General features: G+C 42.3%; 1 protein-coding gene across 2 annotated transcripts in view; it reads left to right on the forward strand.

Annotated features, from left to right (window-relative positions):
• The first annotated feature begins 546 nt into the window (after nt 1-546).
• EPO (erythropoietin) overlaps nt 547-21,582 on the forward strand; it is a 41,219-nt gene continuing 20,183 nt past the window's right edge. Inside the window, exon 1 of one of the 2 annotated variants that reach the window (XM_075847415.1) lies at nt 547-792. In XM_075847415.1, the coding sequence (XP_075703530.1) occupies nt 780-792 (13 nt within the window). In that variant the 5' untranslated portion in view covers nt 547-779. Of the gene's footprint in view, nt 793-922; nt 986-21,582 lie in introns of those variants that run through there. The other variant, XM_075847416.1, reaches the window with a different exon arrangement.

Genomic DNA, 21,582 nt, shown 5'->3' on the forward strand with positions numbered 1-21,582 from the left:
ACGGGAAGGGGGACTCCGGCCACATCTTACAGGGATATGGAAGTTATTTTTTTCTCGATAAAATTGTCCCGTAAGAGGTATCTGGATAAAAATACTTAGTCATTACCGCAGTAACCTTGACATACTCGTAGAAAATTGCCACCCTCTTTAGTATGGTGCCCAGATCCCTTGGCTTGTCTCATATCGATTTTTTTTGTAGAAAAGTCAATGCTGATCCCCATATAAAATGACTTTCCCCATACAACCCGGCATTTTCTATTATTATATGACTGATATTTCTCTGTATATTACTGTAGGTATAATAATATAATGCCTGCATATGTGTGTATATATAGACCGATAAGTCTCACGGGGGCAGCTGACGTGATGAGTTCTGCATTGCCTACTTCCTTCTGAATAGTCAGTTTTTTCTTCGTCCAGGAAATCCTCCCTTACAGACACATTATATGAATTGGAAAAGGATTCTAAATCACATCTCGTCAGCACCTTTCTCCCAGTTCCAACTGCTGGTGAAATATTAACTGCGACTGTCTGTCCGGCACGCTACATTCCCCTTTGAAAGCCAGGAACTTGCACCTTCAGAAAAACCTTTAAAGAAATATCATAACCCATCTACTGGAACTAATAAATCTGCACCTCAGGATTTCACTAGGTCAAGGGGATACATCCCACATTGGATTTAAATCATCAGGATACCATCTTGGCTTCTTTTTGTTTGGAAGTTAATCACCATCTATTGAGATGGAAAATGCGGGCCCCCTACATGTGAAGATTTGGATATGGGTGTGACTGGTAGGTAATTATTACAGTATGATTGTGCAAAGCTTTGGCATGGGATAGGTATAAAACATCAGCAATAATGATCCAAAGACTGGCTGAAATGATTGACAGAAGGGGCTGGCTGCATCTATATGATGTACCGTCTGGCGCCCTGACCAATGCTGCAGGCAATAGAAGTCAAATGTGAATGATAATCAACATCTACGTGAGTAGTGACAAGATTAGAATGTGTCCTGACCTTAGAATTATAGATGTATCATTATCAGTGTATATCAGTATTATTATATAGTCATGTGATCATTATCAGTGTATATCAGTATTATTATATAGTCATGTGATCATTATCAGTGTATATCAGTATTATTATATAGATACATGTGATCATTATCAGTGTATATCAGTATTATTATATAGTCATGTGATCATTATCAGTGTATATCAGTATTATTATATAGTCATGTGATCATTATCAGTGTATATCAGTATTATTATATAGTCATGTGATCATTATCAGTGTATATCAGTATTATTATATAGTCATGTGATGATTATCATTGTATATCTGTATTATTATATAGTCATGTGATCATTATCAGTGTATATCAGTATTATTATATAGTCATGTGATCATTATCAGGGTATATCAGTATTATTATATAGTCATGTGATCATTATCAGTGTATATCAGTATTATTATATAGTCATGTGATCATTATCAGTGTATACCAGTATTATTATATAGATACATGTGATCATTATCAGGGTATATCAGTATTATTATATAGTCATGTGATCATTATCAGTGTATATCAGTATTATTATATAGTCATGTGATCATTATCAGTGTATATCAGTATTATTATATAGTCATGTGATCATTATCAGTGTATATCAGTATTATTATATAGTCATGTGATCATTATCATTGTATATCAGTATTATTATATAGTCATGTGATCATTATCAGTGTATGTCAGTATTATTATATAGTCATGTGATCATTATCAGTGTATATCAGTATTATTATATAGTCATGTGATCATTATCAGTGTATATCAGTATTATTATAGAGTCATGTGATCATTATCAGTGTATCAGTATTATTATATAGTCATGTGATCATTATCAGGGTATATCAGTATTATTATATAGTCATGTGATCATTATCAGTGTATATCAGTATTATTATATAGTCATGTGATCATTATCAGTGTATATCAGTATTATTATATAGTCATGTGATCATTATCAGTGTATATCAGTATTATTATATAGTCATGTGATCATTATCATTGTATATCAGTATTATTATAGAGTCATGTGATCATTATCAGTGTATCAGTATTATTATATAGTCATGTGATCATTATCAGGGTATATCAGTATTATTATATAGTCATGTGATCATTATCAGTGTATATCAGTATTATTATATAGTCATGTGATCATTATCAGTGTATATCAGTATTATTATATAGTCATGTGATCATTATCAGTGTATATCAGTATTATTATATAGTCATGTGATCATTATCAGTGTATATCAGTATTATTATATAGTCATGTGATCATTATCAGTGTATATCAGTATTATTATATAGTCATGTGATCATTATCAGTGTATAGCAGTATTATTATATAGTCATGTGATCATTATCAGTGTATATCAGTATTATTATATAGCCATGTGATCATTATCAGTGTATATCAGTATTATTATAGAGTCATGTGATCTTTATTGGTCTGGAGAAGACAGAGGAGTTCGGAGAGGACAGGAGTGTCTTGAAAGGACAGAGGAGTCTAGAGGAAACAGAGTTGTGTGAAGACATCAGAAGTGTCCGGAGAGGAGAGATGGTTTTAAAGGGGACAGGGATGTCCAGGGAGGACAGGTGTGTCTGGAGAATAAAGAGGGGTCTGGAATAGAAAGAGGGGTCTGGAGAGGACACGGGGGTCTGGAGAAGACATAGGGGTCTGGAGAAGACAGGGGGGTCTGGAGAGAACACAAGGGTCTGGAGAAGACCGGGGTCTGGAGAGGACACAGGGGTCTGGAGAAGACGGAGCATTCTGGAGTGGACAGAGGTTCGGAGAGGACATACTGTCTTAAAAGGAGAAAGGTGTATGGATAGAACAGAGGGGTCTGGAGCAGACAGAGGTGTCTGGAGGGGGACAGAGGGGTCTGAAAGGGGCAGAGGTACCTGGAGGACAAAGAGGCGTCTTTATAGAGGTATCTGGAGGGAACAGGGATGTCTTGCAGCAGCTTATTTCACTCTCCTCATTGAAATAAACCTGCACAGGTCGAGTTTTCGGTTCGGCGGAATCAATAGAAAGTCTATGGGCTCGCACACCGCTACATCGGCTTTCCAAGAAAAGCCGAACAGAAGCTAAGCAGCTCAGCGCTCACACGAGAGCTTCTGCCGCTTCATTTTAGATCGGTGGGGTCTCAGTGTTCAGACCCCCAGGGATCAAAACGTCTGACATGTTACTATGACATGTCAAAAGTTTGACCGTTTAGTTACCCTTTAATTGTCAATGTCGATATGAGCGGCATTTACCACTTATGCAGCTGATAACAATAATTTAGACGCCAATGCGATCGATAAAATAGTTGATCTACTTCATACAGACTGGCCAATTATAGTTATTATCGCTCAGACACTATCACCCATTGACATTATGGGTCATATTCATCAAATTAGATCCACCAGAAATGTCATGTGACATGCGTTAAGAACTTTCCTTGAACCGTTTCTTTAAGGAGAACAAAAAAAAATGATATAGGGAATTTGAAGAAAATAACGAGAGACGGCAGCGCGCCTCCGAGATCTGTGTCATTCTGTATCATAGCGTTCCCTGGGAGGATGGATCCTCCTTGCAGGAATCAAATTGGTACGAATTGCAGTAAATACTCCAATTTTTTCTTTTACCTTTTGTACCAAAAAAAAAAAAAAAGAAGACCTGTAAGCATGCTGAATAAACGAATGCTGGGTGGACTCTCACTGGGAACGTGACTGAGCATTTTTGGTTTCGGGAACAGAATCTCTCCCCGTCATTTGTGAGACTGAATGAAACAATAGGGAAGTTCTACAAGATCTCACCCGGGTAAAACACCAAACATGTGGAGAAACTATTACAAGTCATAAAACTTTAGAAATTTGCGGAAAAATTTCATTATACAAGTTGTGGGACTTGGTCAGAACTTGTCTTGGTTGGTGGACTGCTTGCTGTGACCTGCCAAGATTACTGGAGTGAAGGAGCTAATGGCAAATATCCACGCAGAATAATGAATGTTCTGCGCAATTCTGCCGGGAATATTTTTAAAAAAATTCCACGGTGGATTTGCCAATGGCGATTGAGTGCCGTGTGAACAAACCCTAAGGGCATGGCCAGACGTGGAGTATTTCTGCAGACACTTTCCGCATCAATGCCGCACATAATCTGCGTTGCAGATTCTGTTGCGGCTTTGCCTAAAATGTGCAGTAAATTGATGCGGATTAGCCGTTGCATATTAAGGTGAAGAGTACTTCCTGCTGTCTTTTAAAACATTTCACCTCAGTCTGGCTATAGACCTGGAAACACATGGGTCCAGCCAGAATGAAGAAATATCCTGTTCGTAAAACCAATACGCTCCGCAGCACACATAAGATCTGCGGACTTCATTGCGGAATTTTGAATCTCCATTGAAGTCAATGGAGAAATTCCGCAATGAGTCCGCTACAAGTCCGCAACAGTCAGTGTATGCTGCGGACACCTAATTCCGCACCGCAGCCTATGCTCCGCAGCAGAGTTTTCCGCCACGTGTGCACGAACCTAACTAAATTCCAGTGAAATTCCGCCACGTCTGGCCATGCCCTTAGAGTGCTGTACCCCTTGAGCTCCCGTCACTTGGAGACACGAAGACAGCCTATACATGTAATGCGTTCTAGTGGCCTGAATTAATCTTTCACGAATAAAGTTGACTAAAAGTGTCCAACATTCTTTTGTTCAAGTGGAAGTCACAGCGAACAGAACCCGAGAAATGGTTAATTATGACAGCGCTCTGGAGGGAGGAAGTGTGAAACTGTATTAGTTGCTTAGTCAGGCTCCACTGAGAAAACGTTAGGACGGCATCATTAAGCCTAGCGAGCGTTTCCCAGATCTCCAGCTATTCTGCCGTCTGAGTGTAGACAATCACACACCTCCTCCATGCCCCTCAACAATGCCAAATATACTTCAAATAACCTCCTCTAACATTTTACTGGAACCAGGGGCGTAGCTAAAGGCTCATGGGCCCCGATGCAAGAATTCTTACTGGGCCCCCCCCCCCCCGCAAACTTCTCATGGCCGACGGTCCGCAGCTTTCAGCTGCATCACTGGGTCTCCTAAGTGACCCAACAATGCAGCACTAGCAGCCGGTGCGTCACTAAGGCTGGGTTCACACACTCTATTTACGGATGTAATTCGGGCGTTTTAGCATTGAATTACGTCCGAAAATGCGGCTCAAAAGCGTTGGCAAACATCTGCCCATTCATTTGTCTGTGCCGACGGTCATTTTTTTTTACGCGCCGCTGTCAAAAGGCGGCGTGTAAAAAAGACGCCCGCGTCAAAGAAGTGCCTGTCACTTCTTCAGACGTAAATGGAGCCGTTTTCCATGGACTCCATAGAAAAACAGCTCCAATTACGTCCGTAATGGACGCAGCGAAAGACGCCTGCACATGCCATTACGGCTGAAATTCCGGTGCTGTATTCTCCTGAAAACAGCACCGTAATTTCAGCCGTAACAGACGCTGCCGTGTGAACATACCCTCAGGGCTTAAAATGTCAGGGGAAATAGCCCCAATACATATGTGTCCGCCCCAAAAAAAAGTGTGTATATGAGACAGCATTGCATATCTATAGCACTGCGACCCTATAAACTATGGATAGGATTAGATACAGTGGCTGAGCAGACAGTATCACACATGATAGGATTAGATACAGTGGCTCAGCAGACAGTATCACACATGATAGGATTAGATACACAGCTCAGCAGACAGTATCACACATGATAGGATTAGATACACAGCTCAGCAGACAGTATCACACATGATAGGATTAGATACAGTGGCTCAGAAGGCAGTATCACACATGATAGGATTAGATACAGTGGCTCAGCAGACAGTATCACACATGATAGGATTAGATACAGTGGCTGAGCAGACAGTATCACACATGATAGGATTAGATACACAGCTCAGCACAGTATCACACATGATAGGCTTAGATACACAGCTCAGCACAGTATCACACATGATAGGATTAGATACACAGCTCAGCAAACAGTATCACACATGATAGGATTAGATACAGCGGCTCAGCAGACAGTACCACACATGATAGGATTAGATACAGTGGCTCAGAAGGCAGTATCACACATGATAGGATTAGATACAGCGGCTCAGCAGACAGTATCACACATGATAGGATTAGATACACAGCTCAGCAGACAGTATCACACATGATAGGATTAGATACAGTGGCTCAGCAGACAGTATCACACATGATCGGATTAGATATAGGGCCCAGCAGACAGTATCACACAAGATACGATTAGATACAGGGCTCAGCAGACAGTATCACACATCATAGGATTAGATACACAGCTCAGCAGACAGTATCACACAAGATACGATTAGATACAGGGCCCAGCAGACAGTATCACACATGATAGGATTAGATACAGGGCTCAGCAGACAGTATCACACATGATAGAATTAGATACACAGCTCAGCAGACAGTATCACACATGATTGGATTAGATACAGGGCCCAGCTCGCTGACATTGCGGCTCCAGCGCTGGACCCAGGACAGGTAAGAATAATAATTTTGCTTCTTTGTGTTACTGATTATTTTTGTGTGTTTGTGTTTTTTTTACAGGTTCGATTGTTGGACTTCGGATTCGAGGACTTCAATGACGGCGTTTTTTTTATTCTCAACAAAATGGTTAATGAGGGTTGTGTTTTTTTATTTCAATAAAATATTTTTTCTATGTGCTTGTATCTTTTTAAACTTTATTATCACCGCCTTAGTAATGGCCGCTGGCTGATTGACAACCTCCATTACTAAGGCGGGGCTTAATGTTAGCCGGTGCAGAGGCTACACTAACCCCCATTATTACCCTGGTACCCACCGCCACCAGGAGTACTTGGAAGAGCCGGGTACGAACCAGTACCCGACCATTTGTAGTGACGGGCAGGCACCGGGGTGGCCGCAGGCTGGTATTAGGCTGGGGAAGGCCAAAAACAGTGGCCCTTCCCACCCTGGTAATGCTGCCTGCTGCTGCTGTGTTGTATCTGGCTGGTTATGAAAATTGGGGGGGACCCCACATCGTTCTTTCCAATTATTATTATTTTTTTTTAAATGACGTGGGGTCCCCCCCCATTTTTCATAACCAGCCATATACAATAAAGCAGCAGCAGCCTAGCATCACCAGGGTGGGCAGGGCCACTGTTTTTGGCCTTTCCGCTCCTGATAATACCAGCCTGCGGCTACCCCAGTGGCCGACCGTCACTACAGATGGTCAGGTACTGGATCGTACCCGGCTCTTCCCAGCACCCCTGGTGGCGGTGGGTACCGGGGTAATAAAGGGGATTAGTATTCGCCTCTGCACCGGCTAACACTAAGCCCCGCCTTAGCAATGGATGCTGTCAATCAGCCGGCAGCCATTACTAAGGCGGTAGTAATATAGTTTAAAAAAAAAACACAAAGACAGAAAAAATATTTTATTGAAATAAAAAAAAAACCCCCACACACAGCCCTCATTAACCGTTTTATTGCTAATAAAAAAAAAAGCTGTCATCGAAGTAGTCCTGGAATCCGACGTAGTCCAACGACCGAACCTGTAAGAAAACACACAAAAAATGATTAGTAACACATGTGTTAGGCTTAGATACAGGGCCCATGTGTGATACTGTCTGTGGGACCCTGTATCTAAGCCTACCACAACGTAGGCTTAGATACAGGGTCCAGCAGACAGTAATCTTATACAGTATAAGATTACTGTGTACTGGGGCCCTGTATCTAAACCGACAGTGTGGTAGGCTTATATACAGGGCCCATCAGACAGGATCACACATGGGCCATGTATCTAAGCCTACCATGTGATTGGCTTAGATACAGGGCCCAGCAGACAGGATCACACAATCTGTGATCCTGTCTCATGGGCCCCCTAAGCCTACTACATCATAGGCTTAGGGGTTGTACAGTCCCTAAACATTGATGGCTTATCCACAGGATAGGCCATCAATAGCTGATGTGTCGCTCGGGACCCGCAAATCAGCTGTTTTGAAGGGGCCGCAGCACTCGTACGAGAGCTGCTTCCCCTTCATTTCACTACTCGCTCACACTGTGAATCGCCGACACGGATTCACAGTGTGACCGCAATGAAGTGACCGGAATGAAGGGGAGCAGCTCTCGTACGAGTGCTGCGGCAGCTTCAAAACAGCTGATTGGCGGGTCCCGGGACTCGGTCCCCGCCAGTCAAGGCTAACCTTACCTTCCTCTTCGGCCGCGGCGTGAGTTCTGTCGTCTCGATGCTGTGCGCGGCGCATAGCGTGGTGACGTCATGCGCTGCACACAGCGCCTGACATCAGGACCTCCGCTGCCATCCGGAACCAGGAAGGTAAGTAAAGTATGTTACTATAGTAACAGGGGCCCGCGGCCCGAGTTACTATAGTAACTTTTTATTGATGTGGTGCGGGGGGCCATGGGCCCCCCTGGCTTCGGGGCCCGGTCGCAATTTCGACCGCTGCGACCCCTATAGCTACGCCAGTGACTGGAACATTCAGATGTAAAGTGTCACTGCAACTAAAAATGTCTTCAGCTTTTAGGACAGGAAGTAGCTACTTGTCAGCCAAGGGGATAATAACTTTGTCACCCGGTCACCAACTTAGGTGATGTTTCCATCTCACTCACCTGATTATTTCTATGCCTGTAGTTAAGCTCAAGCCTGTGTGATGTCTACTGTAAAAAGTTCCCACTAACCACTAGAGAGATCTTTTCATTTTACATTTTTTTTTAAATTTAGATAACTGGAAATCAGCATTAAGATGATCTGCCTAGTCTGGAGAAGGTACTAGTAGAGAAGGGAAGTTTTGATTAAATGGTTTGGCACCTCCCGCTCGCCTCCTTCACGCCCATTTCACAGTATGGTCACACCTTCTTCAATGTTATGCCATTTCGGCCATTTTCTACAATTATAATTGCCCCTGCAGTTGGTATGTTTGTAAAAAATTAGCCAACAGCACAGACCACTATGTAACTATTATGGTATTACTGTACCAGTGGTATGTATTAATTATGCATGGCACAGCAGTATTATTTATGTATGGTATGGAGGGGTTATATACTGTATGTTTTTATTTTTTATCACATCATTCTGGTATTATTATGGCATGGAGGCATTTTTTTTGGAACTGTATGGCAGTATTATTTATTGCAAAGCATTGTAGAATTTTAGGACACAGTATGGCAACATTATTTATGCACTGCGTAATGGTATTTTGAGCACTGTATGGCAGCATTATTTATGTAGGGCATGGTCGTATTTGGATAGCAGCATGGTGATATATTGAGCACTATATGGTAGCATTATGTTGGGGTATTATTTATACATGGCATGGTGGCATTTTTTGGCACTGTATGGCAGAATTGTTTATACACTGGTGGTATTATGCATGAAATGGTAGTGCTTTTGGATGCAGTATAACTTTATAATATACTTATGGCTTATTAGTCGTTCATGTGGAATCAGGCTGGATAAAATTCTACTGTGACTAACGTTGGAGATTTTGCTACAAATGCAGCTATAAAGTCTTTAAGAAGTCTTTAAGTCCGCCATCTTGTTTTCTTAATCGCCAATGGCCTGAGTAGACCTCCTCTAGGACGACACAAATTTCAGCGAGTATTTGAAATGTAAGGGGAATTTTCTTCATATTGGTGGTTCCCACCTTCACCCTCATTCTCTTGCAGCACGTGCTTAGAGTACACGATGGGGATGCTGATTCATGCTGACTCCAATATTAATTAGTGTGGAGATGGCTTGTAACGGGCGACTTCTCCAAACAGTTTTTTTCCATATCATGATAAGTTTAGTTATATAGATATCAGCCAAGTGTCCAAGCCACTGCTGGAATTTCCCACCACAAATATCCATCAATATGTTATAAATTGGTAGCGGTCCAACCACTGGAACCCCGTTTGCAGAGGATAGGCATCTGCGCATTGGGGCGCCACTCTTCATTAAGGAAACTGCCCTTCACTGATAAAACGTATCCGATTGATATGACATAAATGTTCATGGTGGGAAAGTCTCTCTCTTGCCCTTAGTACTTTCCTCGCGTGCCCCTCCGTAGGGCCTTCTTGTCATTCTCCACCAGTCTTCGCGTCCCTCGCCTCTGCGCTAGCTGAATATATTTCCAGATGGCTGTCTCCAGTTCCTCAGACAAGAATGCAGCGATATTCCGCATGCAAGGATGACACGTGTGGATCTTTCCTCATTGCTGAGTAATCGTTTGTAAACGTGTTCATTTCATTTCCTCTTTCTGACCCTTTCACCCTGTCCCAGATAGCAGCGGATGCGTGCCTTGTGAACGCCACGTTTCTAGAGCTTTTATAGACATGTGCAAATACCACACTCCATCTTTATAATGAGCTTATTATGGGACCACAAAACCCACATAACCGAGTTCCCATCATCCCCTGTGAACAGATCATAATGACTTATGTCTACATCCCTGGGAGAGGAAAGTCGAGACAATGTAGTAGGATATAAATTACACAAGTTTTGGTGCAATGTTCTGGGTTTCATAGTTTCTACTGGGATTTACTCTGGGGTCAGGAATTTTACGAGGAACACCCTGCACGCAGCTAAAATAATGAATACCCTCTTTAAAATGAGCTCCCACCCCCTTTGGTTGATCTATTTACCTCTCCGCTTGCACATATGACATCCCTCCTATACAATCTCCATATACAGGACACAAGCAGAGATGATCCAGGTTTCACCAGAGCCCGGGAGCAGGAGCGTGGGGTGGTGATATCACCATCGGACTATCAAAAAGTCTTTCTTTTTGTGCTGAATTTTTTCCATGACCTGTGCCGCTCAAGAGAAAAATGACCAAATATTCACTATATGGTAGAGATAACTAACACATCATGTCCCCATGAGTCCCGGAGACCTGTTGGTGCCGCGTAACTGATAGTGGCGCAATGTCACATGGTGGGGATGTGATAGGGTGAAACTCTTCTGGTACAGACTCTTTTCGACTTATCAATTGATCAATGGTAACAGGGTGGATAATTCTCCCCAAATTGTGCTCCTCTCGACTTTGCCTTGCTCTCAGAAGAAACGGATGTTACGCTTTTGCTTAATACTTCGCCATTAACGTAACCCCACACATACCGTCCATGATGAAATGGCAACAGTAGAAGAATTATCTGGGGACAATATGATATTTATTGCAGCCTGGCAGCCCTGGACATGTTTTCTCTGGACTTCTAGAACTTTTTCTCCCAACTACACACAAAAGTCATAACCTTGAGGAACATCTGGACTCTCTAATATGGTTCACTACACCCTTTCTTCTGTACCATCCTTTTTTTTCTTTTCCGTTTACTTCCTTAAATTGCACTGTCACGTCGGGTTCGTGGACCCACTGGGCCGTATCGCCTTGGCGGTATGGCAGCTGGCCAACAGGGCGCAGGTCAGAGTCTATACTTTATATAGGGTACCTATGGCAGCTCGGACAGTAGCAAGACAGGCTTGGCTGGAACTAGGCAGCAGGTAGACGTCAGGCGTGGAGAAGCAGGAGAGGCGTGGTATACAGCACAGCATGGCTACAGCTCAGCATGGCACTAGATCAGGATACAGGTTACAGAATACAGGAACAGGGAACACTGGGAACAGGAAACACTAGGGGACCATTTGCAAGACAAACTTGGAATACGACAACAACAACATCAGGTGTGGGAGGATGGGGCTGGGACCTTCCTATAGCCCAGGGTGCTCTGGGAGCAATTAGCTCAATCTTCAACATGCGCACGCTCTGGCTTCTTAAGTCTGGACTGAGCTCGCGAATGCACCCTGGTGCTCAATGTGGAGCAGGATGGACGTATGTGCAGACATCTGTTGAGAGAAGGGCGTCGACTGGATGGAAGGAGTTCGTGGTCAGCGACCACGGACGTTACAAGCACCTTCATACTCTTATTCTTCTGTCATCCTCTCAGATCTAATAGGGGATTTGCACCCTTAGTGTACTCATTGTGGGTACGACTTTTTAAATGAATGTTTTTAACAATTGGTTCCTGGACACCTGGCTCAATGCAATGAGACAGGAGAGGTGGGATAGAAGAGTGTTGACTAATTCTTGATGTGCTCAGTCCATTTCTGTTGGTCATGGGTAACCTCCCTTTTTGTATTTGCTTTTCTTATTTTCTACATTATAAAAGCAATAAATGATGATTACATATAAAATAGAGAATACAAAGTATTTAGGGGGTTCTAAACTTTCATGGCATACCAATTAGATATGCTCTGACCAATCACTGGATTTCCAAGCCTGGTCAGGAGTGACGCTGCTTTGTAAAAAAAGGCTTTATCTCCTTGGAGGCATCAGTGTGGGTCCCAGTAGTTGAACCCAAACCGATCGACATGTAATAACCCCTTTTAATACCAAAAGGATTGTCCCCCAACATTGCCTGTTTTACTTTTAGAACCCGTCAATCAGACAGGTCATAAAAGGAAGTTACTTTGGGGTCCAACCTCTGGGACCCCCACCATTGCCAATAACGTCGGGCCACAAACCTGAATTTTCGGCCGAAGAGTAGGATGAACATGCTCCGTCCTTCTGCTTAGAGATACATGGGAGTGTGTCACAACCAACTGGCTGACTGTTTCAAATAAGAACAAGCAGAATTGTGACTGCAGCTCTGGAGCATAATTTGATATAAGTAATGTATTTACAAAGTGGCTCAATGTCTTAAATTAGTTCTATAAATACATTTCAAAATGGTTTTCAAAGATGAAGATACCCTTGATGGGAGGTGTTCGAAATTTTATGTATACCACAAAATAAACCAGTGATCACTTCAGTGAGCAAAATGGCTGTATATTAAATCTGTAGTGAAGAGGTTGCCCTGTTCAGAAAACCAAGGGCCTAGCTAAGGTCGAGATTGGAGGATATGTGTTCTGGGTGATGGGGGGCGCCAACAATCCAATCTGTCTTGGCCAGGATATTTATATACAGGACTAGGGCAGAAAACTGAATCTGTGCCTGAGTGAAGGAAAAAGTAGCTATGAGTCTGCAGACAACCCTCGTTTAGATTGCGGATTCTCTCATGATAATCTGGTTACAGGGAGTCCCTCTGCAATCAGCCGTTATTTGCAAGCAAACTGTTATACCGGTACAGGTGAAGGTACGGGTGAGGGTACAGGTGAGTGAACTGGTTAAAGCACAGATGAGGAAACAGGTGATGGAACAGGTGAAGGGAAAGGTGAGGGAATAAGATAAAGTACAGATGAGGAAACAGGTGAGGGACAGGTGAAGGTACAGGTAAGGGTACAGGTTAAAGTACAGATGAGAAAGCAAGTGAGGGTACAGGTGAAAGTAAAGGTGAAGGAACAGGTGAGGTACAGGTGAAGGCACAGGTGAGGGTACAGGTGAAGGCACAGGTGATGGAACAGGTGAGGGTACAGGTCAAGGCACATTTGAAGGAACAGGTGAGGGAATAGGTTAGAGTACAGATGAGGAAACAGGTGATAGAACAGGTGAAGGTACAGGTGAGGGTACAGTAGAGGGAATAGGTTAGAGTACAGATGAGGAAACAGGTGATGGAAACAGGTGAGGTACAGGTGAAGGTAAAGGTGGCGAATAGGTGATAGAACAGGTGAGGGTGCAGGTGAAGGTAAAGCTGAGGGAACAGGAGATGGAACAGGTGAGGGTACAGGTGAAGGCACAGGTGAGGGAATATGTTAGAGTACATATAAGGAAATGATGGTACAGGTGAGGGTACAGGTGAAGGTAAAGGTGAGGGTACAGGTGATGGAGCAGGTGAGGGTTGAGGTGAAGGCACAGATGAGGGTACAGTTGAGGGAATAGGTGACAGACCAGGTAATGGTACAGGTGAGGGAATAGGTGACAGACCAGGCAATGGTACAGGTGAGGGAATAAGTTAAAGTACAGATGACGAAACAGGTGATGGTACAGTTGAATGCACAGGTGAGGGTAAAGGTGAGGGAATAGGTTACAGAATGGGTAATGGTACAGGTGAAGGTACAGGAGAGGGAATAGGTTAGAGTACAAATGGAGAAACAGGTGAGGGTACAGGTGAGGGAATAGGTGACAGAACAGGTGAGTAAACAGGTGAGGGAATAGGTGACAGAACAGGTGAGTAAACAGGTGACAGAACAGGTAATGGTACAGGTGAGAGTACAGGTGAATGTAAAGGTGAGGGCACAGGTGAATGCACAGGTGAGGGTCAAGGTGAGGGAATAGGTGACAGAACAGGTGAAAGAACAGGTAATGGTACAGGTGATGGTACAGGTGATGAAACATGTAAGGGTACAGGTAAGGGTACAGGTGAAGGAACAGTTGTACAAGCTGTACTGAATGCATCATCTAAGATAGAGGTTCCCAGTTAGGCAAGCCTCCACTATCAGCATGCCTGTTAGGGACCCCCTAATAGAAAATAGCTTGTGTAAACCAGACCACCCCTTTAAGCTGTCCAGCCTTGTGCCCTCCACTAAAACATATACATTTCCACAATTTAAAAAAATGCCGCGATTTTCAAGTAAATGTAATAGAAGACAAAGAGGCGTTCAGTGATTCCTTAAAGCGTCTTCCCCTTTTAATTCCCACAGGTAAAAGATTGCGTTGTCAGACCAGTCCTGGGGCACGGTGCCAGAGCATGGAAAGTGCCTGAGGATTAGAAATAGAAGACTATTTATCAACCATTTAAGAGCCCTTGGGTGGGTGCCATCTGGCACTTGGTCAATAGAGGACTATACAACCCAATATAAACATTTTATACATTTTAAGAATATACAAAAGTTTTTAATTGATAAATATCTCCACAAAAGTATCAGGACGTCATCAACATAAAAGCAGAAGTTGAGTTTTAGTAGTCGTATTATTAGCAACGCTGACAAGTACAAATATTACTTTTATTCTTCTGCATCCTCTATTGGGGTATGTTCAGATGCGACAGATTTGATGCAATAAATCATGCGATTGTTCCATTCATCATTTTCTGCAGAAATAGCCCCATTCAGATGCATGAAACTTATTATTGGATATAGAAATTTTTGCAAAAAATCTGCTGTGGGTTAAAATAACCTTAGGAAACAAAATGACCAGAGTCTTATTAGGTGTAGGGATGTTCCTGCAGACCTTCAATATGCAATATGAGTATGCGTGATATATGATACTGCTAGTCTCCTGTGATTATAGATGTACATGGATATATTCTGCAGAGCTACAAATTGTTCACAATGATAATAAGAAGAGAGACCATGTTACAGTGTGATATTAGTTTCCACTCTAACAGCACAGAGTTCTGCATGGAAAAACATCAATACCCACGTCATGTAATCTAGCCACGTCATGTAATCTAGCCACGTCATGTAATCTAGCCACGTCATGTAATCTACCCACGTCATGTAATCTAGCCACGTCATGTAATCTACCCACGTCATGTAATCTAGCCACGTCATGTAATCTACCCACGTCATGTAATCTACCCACGTCATGTAATCTAGCCACGTCATGTAATCTAGCCACGTCATGTAATCTACACACGTCATGTAATCTACCCACGTCATGTAATCTAGCCACGTCATGTAATCTAGCCACGTCATGTAATCTAGCCACGTCATGTAATCTACCCACGTCATGTAATCTAGCCACGTCATGTAATCTAGCCACGTCATGTAGCCACGTCATGTAATCTACCCACGTCATGTAATCTAGCCACGTCATGTAATCTACCCACGTCATGTAATCTAGCCACGTCATGTAATCTAGCCACGTCATGTAATCTACTCACGTCATGTAATCTACCCACGTCATGTAATCTACCCACGTCATGTAATCTACCCACGTCATGTAATCTACCCACGTCTACTGTAATCGCCCCACGTCTATTGTGATCTACCCATGTCTACTGTAATCTACCCACATCTACTGTAATCTACGCACATCATGTAATCTATCCATGTCTACTGTAACCTAACCACGTCTATTGTAATCTACCCACGTCTATTGTAATCTACCCACGTCTATTGTAATCTCCCCACATCATGTAATCTACCCATGTCTACTGTAATTTACCCACCTCTATTGTAATCTGCCCATGTCTACTATAATCTAACCACAGCATGTAATCTACTCACGTCTAATGTAATCTCCCCACGTCTACTGTAACCTACCCACGTCTATTGTAATCTACACACATCATGTAATCTACCCACGTCTACTATAATCTAACCACGTCTATTGTAATCTACCCACATCTACTGTAAACTAACCACGTCTACTGTAATCTAACCACGTCTACTGTAAACTAACCACGTCTACTGTAATCTAACCACGTCTATTGTAATCTCCCCACATCATGTAATCTACCCATGTCTACTGTAACCTACCCACATCTATTGTAATCTACCCACGTCTATAATAATCTCCCCACATCATGTAATCTACCCACGTCTACTATAACCTACCCACGTCTATTGTAATCTACCCACGTCTATTGTAATCTACCCACATCATGTAATCTACCCACGTCTACTATAATCTAACCACGTCTATTGTAATCTACCCACGTCTATTGTAATCTACCCACATAATGTAATCTACCCACGCCTACTATAATCTAACCACGTCTACTATAATCTAACCACGTCTATTGTAAATTACCCACGTCTAATGTAATCTACCCACGTCTATTGTAATCTACCCACATCATGTAATCTACCCACATCATGTAATCTACCAACGTCTATTGTAATCTCCCCACGTCTATTGTAATCTCCCCACGTCTATTGTAATCTCCCCACGTCTATTGTAAACTATCCACATCATGTAATCTACCCACGTCTACAATACTCTACCCACGTCTACTGTATTCTCCGCACGTCTATTGTAATCTAGACACGTCTATTGTAATTTACCCAGATCTATTGTAAACTACCCACGTCTACTGTAATATCTCCACGTCTATTGTAATTTACCCACGTCTATTGTAAACTACCCACGTCTACTGTAATCTACCCACATCTAGTGTAATCTCCCCACGTTTATTGTAATTTACCCACGTCTATTGTAAACTACCCACGTCTACTGTAATCTAAACACATTTAGTGTAATCTCCCCACGTCCATTGTAATTTACCCACGTTTATTGTAAACTAGCCACGTCTACTGTAATCTACCCACGTCATGTAATCTACCCACGTCATGTAATCTACCCAAATCTAATGTAAACTACCCACGTCTATTGTAATCTAACCACGTCTACTGTAAACTAACCACGTCTACTGTAATCTAACCACGTCTATTGTAATCTCCCCACATCATGTAATCTACCCATGTCTACTGTAACCTACCCACATCTATTGTAATCTCCCCACATCATGTAATCTACCCACGTCTACTATAACCTACCCACGTCTATTGTAATCTACCCACGTCTATTGTAATCTACCCACATCATGTAATCTACCCACGTCTACTATAATCTAACCACGTCTATTGTAATCTACCCACGTCTATTGTAATCTACCCACATAATGTAATCTACCCACGCCTACTATAATCTAACCACGTCTACTATAATCTAACCACGTCTATTGTAAATTACCCACGTCTAATGTAATCTACCCACGTCTATTGTAATCTACCCACATCATGTAATCTACCCACATCATGTAATCTACCAACGTCTATTGTAATCTCCCCACGTCTATTGTAATCTCCCCACGTCTATTGTAATCTCCCCACGTCTATTGTAAACTATCCACGTCATGTAATCTACCCACGTCTACAATACTCTACCCACATCTACTGTATTCTCCGCACGTCTATTGTAATCTAGACACGTCTATTGTAATTTACCCAGATCTATTGTAAACTACCCACGTCTACTGTAATATCTCCACGTCTATTGTAATTTACCCACGTCTATTGTAAACTACCCACGTCTACTGTAATCTACCCACATCTAGTGTAATCTCCCCACGTTTATTGTAATTTACCCACGTCTATTGTAAACTACCCACGTCTACTGTAATCTACACACATTTAGTGTAATCTCCCCACGTCCATTGTAATTTACCCACGTTTATTGTAAACTAGCCACGTCTACTGTAATCTACCCACGTCATGTAATCTACCCACGTCATGTAATCTACCCAAATCTAATGTAAACTACCCACGTCTATTGTAATCTACCCACGTCTATTGTAAACTACCCATGTCTACTGTAATCTACACACATCTAGTGTAATCTCCCCACGTCCATTGTAATTTACCCACGTCTATTGTAAACTACCCACATCTTTTGTTATCTACCCACGTCTACTGTAATCTACCCAAGTCAATTGTCAACTACCCACGTCTATTGTAAACTACCCACGTAATTTAATCTACACACGTCTACTGTAATATCCCCACATCTATTGTAATTTACCCACGTCTATTGTAAACTACCCACGTCTACTGTAATCTACCCACATCTAGTGTAATCTCCCGACGTCTATTGTAATTTACCCACGTTTATTGTAAACTACCCACGTCTACTGTAATCTACCCACGTCATGTAATCTACCCACGTCTATTGTAATCTACCCAAATCTAATGTAAACTACCCACGTCTATTGTAATCTACCCACGTCTATTGTAATCTACCCACGTCTATTGTAATCTACCCACGTCTATTGTAAACTACCCACATCTTTTGTTATCTACCCACGTCTACTGTAATCTACGCACGTCAATTGTCAACTACCCACGTCTATTGTAAACTACCCACGTAATTTAATCTACACACATATATTGTAAAATACTGACGTCTACTTTAATCTACCCACATCTATTGTAAAATACCCACATCTACTGTAATCAAACCACGTCTATTGTAAACTACCCACGTCTATTGTAAACTACCCACGTCTATTCCAAACTAACCACGTCTATTGCAAACTACCCACGTCTATTGTAATCTCCCCACGTCTATTGTAAACTACCCACGTCTACTGTAATCTACCCACATCTAGTGTAATCTCCCCACGTCCATTGTAATTTACCCACGTTTATTGTAAACTTGCCACGTCTACTGTAATCTACCCACGTCATGTAATCTACCCACGTCTATTGTAATCTACCCACGTCATGTAATCTACCCAAGTCTAATGTAATCTACCCACGTCTATTGTAATCTACCCACGTCTATTGTAATCTACCCACGTCTATTGTAAACTACTCACATCTTTTGTTATCTACCCACGTCTACTGTAATCTACCCACGTCAATTGTCAACTACCCACGTCTATTGTAAACTACCCACGTCATTTAATCTACACACGTCTACTGTAATATCCCCACGTCTATTGTAATTTACCCACGTCTATTGTAAACTACCCACGTCTACTGTAATCTACCCACATCTATTGTAATTTACCCACGTCTATTGTAATTTACCCACGTTTATTGTAAACTACCCACGTCTACTGTAATCTACCCACGTCATGTAATCTACCCACGTCTATTGTAATCTACCCACGTCTATTGTAATCTACCCAAATCTAATGTAATCTACCCACGTCTATTGTAATCTACCCACGTCTATTGTAAACACCCCACGTCTATTGTAAACACCCCACGTCTATTGTAAACTACCCACATCTTTTGTTATCTACCCACGTCTACTGTAATCTACCCACGTCAATTGTCAACTGCCCACGTCTATTGTAAACTACCCACCTAATTTAATCTACACACGTCTACTGTAATCTCCCCACGTCTATTGTAAATTACCCACGTCTATTGTAATCTACCCACGTCTACTGTAATCTCGCCACGTCCGTATATCTGCTTCAATTGCCATAAACACTAAACTGCATCGATATCTAGTAACAAGCAGATCTTCTGATGTAAATTCCCTGCCCCCAGCATCAAAAATGACCTGTGCCGCTCCTATATACGGTATATCCAGCCTGCACTATAAGTGACTCTCTTTTTTCTAGTTACTTTCATAAACATTAGGTTGATATTTCAGTGCACAGATTACTTTCTCCCTGCACCAGCGATAACACTTAATGACATATAGCGGAGAGAAGCTGCAGAATAAGAAGCCTCCGTTATATATTCTGTACTGTTGTCATGTGACTCGGGTCGGTGACATGGCAAAGAGTCGTATCGTCATCAAAGAAGACTGTGCAACTAGACTTCTTGTCCCCCGGAAGCGAATGAAAATCTCAGAATCAGCGCGACGGGGGACCGGAATGTATATTAGCGAGTACTCGCATACTGCAGCGACTACACTGCTAATAACTTTTGGTCCCCACATAACCCCTTTAAGTTCTCTAATTCCTGAGGAACACATGATCAGTGTTTGTCTAGAACGCTCTGCTTTGTCTTATCTCCATCTTGTTTCTAGTCGCCATCTTCCTCTTTGCCTTTTCCGGACATAATTGTCTTCTCCAATGAGCTGGGTCTTGGGATCCAACCCAAACACTCATGACATGTCCATGTAAAGATCTTACCTGTCCACCGAAATCTGAAGGTTTTGGCTGCCGTCATCACCCTGTGCTCTGTAGCGGGGCCGGTTGACCAAACAGTGAAGAGAGCATTTTTTGGGATACATTTCCAGCTGGCTTGTTGTGATTGACCGTTATAGTGGGTTTATTATGTAACTTGCTGACTTTCTTTTTATTTGACCATTCTGGATTGCTCAACTTCCCCGTTTTTGGCCCTGACCATGACTATGTAAAACAGTTTATACCCGTCACACCCCATATTAGCGATCGTAATTCTTCATTTCAACCACAGCTAGTATTGACTATGTTTTTTTCCCTGTATCCTTTGGCGTTGGCCTCGCTCGATTTTTCCTGACCTATCATGAGATCTAAGTGGCAGCTCGCAGCCACTCTCTTCCTGTGTGTTTTCTGCCTTGGCTCCACATTTACCTTGGATATCAATTGCTGGATAACCACTAAGCACTGAATTCTTTGGTCCAATACCCAAACGGAATAAAGGTATTCTCTAGGTGAAATGTAGTTTAACTTCTTTCATGGTACAAAGTTTGAGATATTTTCCATCCGACTTTTTTTTATTGTCCTGCCTTTACATCCATAAAGTGCTACAGAAAATCCCTTAGACAACTCCGATCACAGCATTGGAAGATCTTTCACCCGTGGTCTACCAAGTACCAGTTTGTGTACCAATACTCTAGCGCTGGATCGTTATTCAAGCAGATCAATGATAACATGCTGCCTAATGATACCAGGATCAATGGTGATCAGCATTCATTTGAATTTCGGCGTAGGATGAAAAGTTTTACTTCCTGGTTCTGTGTCTGTGTGAGGGAGGGAGGAGGATCTGCAAGTGAGAGCAGGAGGAAAGGACACAGCCTGTTACTGTCATCCCTGTAAATCAACCAGTTACCCCAGGAGGAGGGGATACAGGACTTTTTCTTCATGTTGTTACCCCTTTTACCAAGGAGAGGGTATGTGCTCTCTGATTGTAATATTAAGGATGGCTTTTTCTACTAAAGCAGTTGAGAAGATGAGCAG

The sequence above is a fragment of the Rhinoderma darwinii genome, assembly GCF_050947455.1.
Source record: "Rhinoderma darwinii isolate aRhiDar2 chromosome 3 unlocalized genomic scaffold, aRhiDar2.hap1 SUPER_3_unloc_8, whole genome shotgun sequence".
NCBI classification, from domain to species: domain Eukaryota; kingdom Metazoa; phylum Chordata; class Amphibia; order Anura; family Rhinodermatidae; genus Rhinoderma; species Rhinoderma darwinii.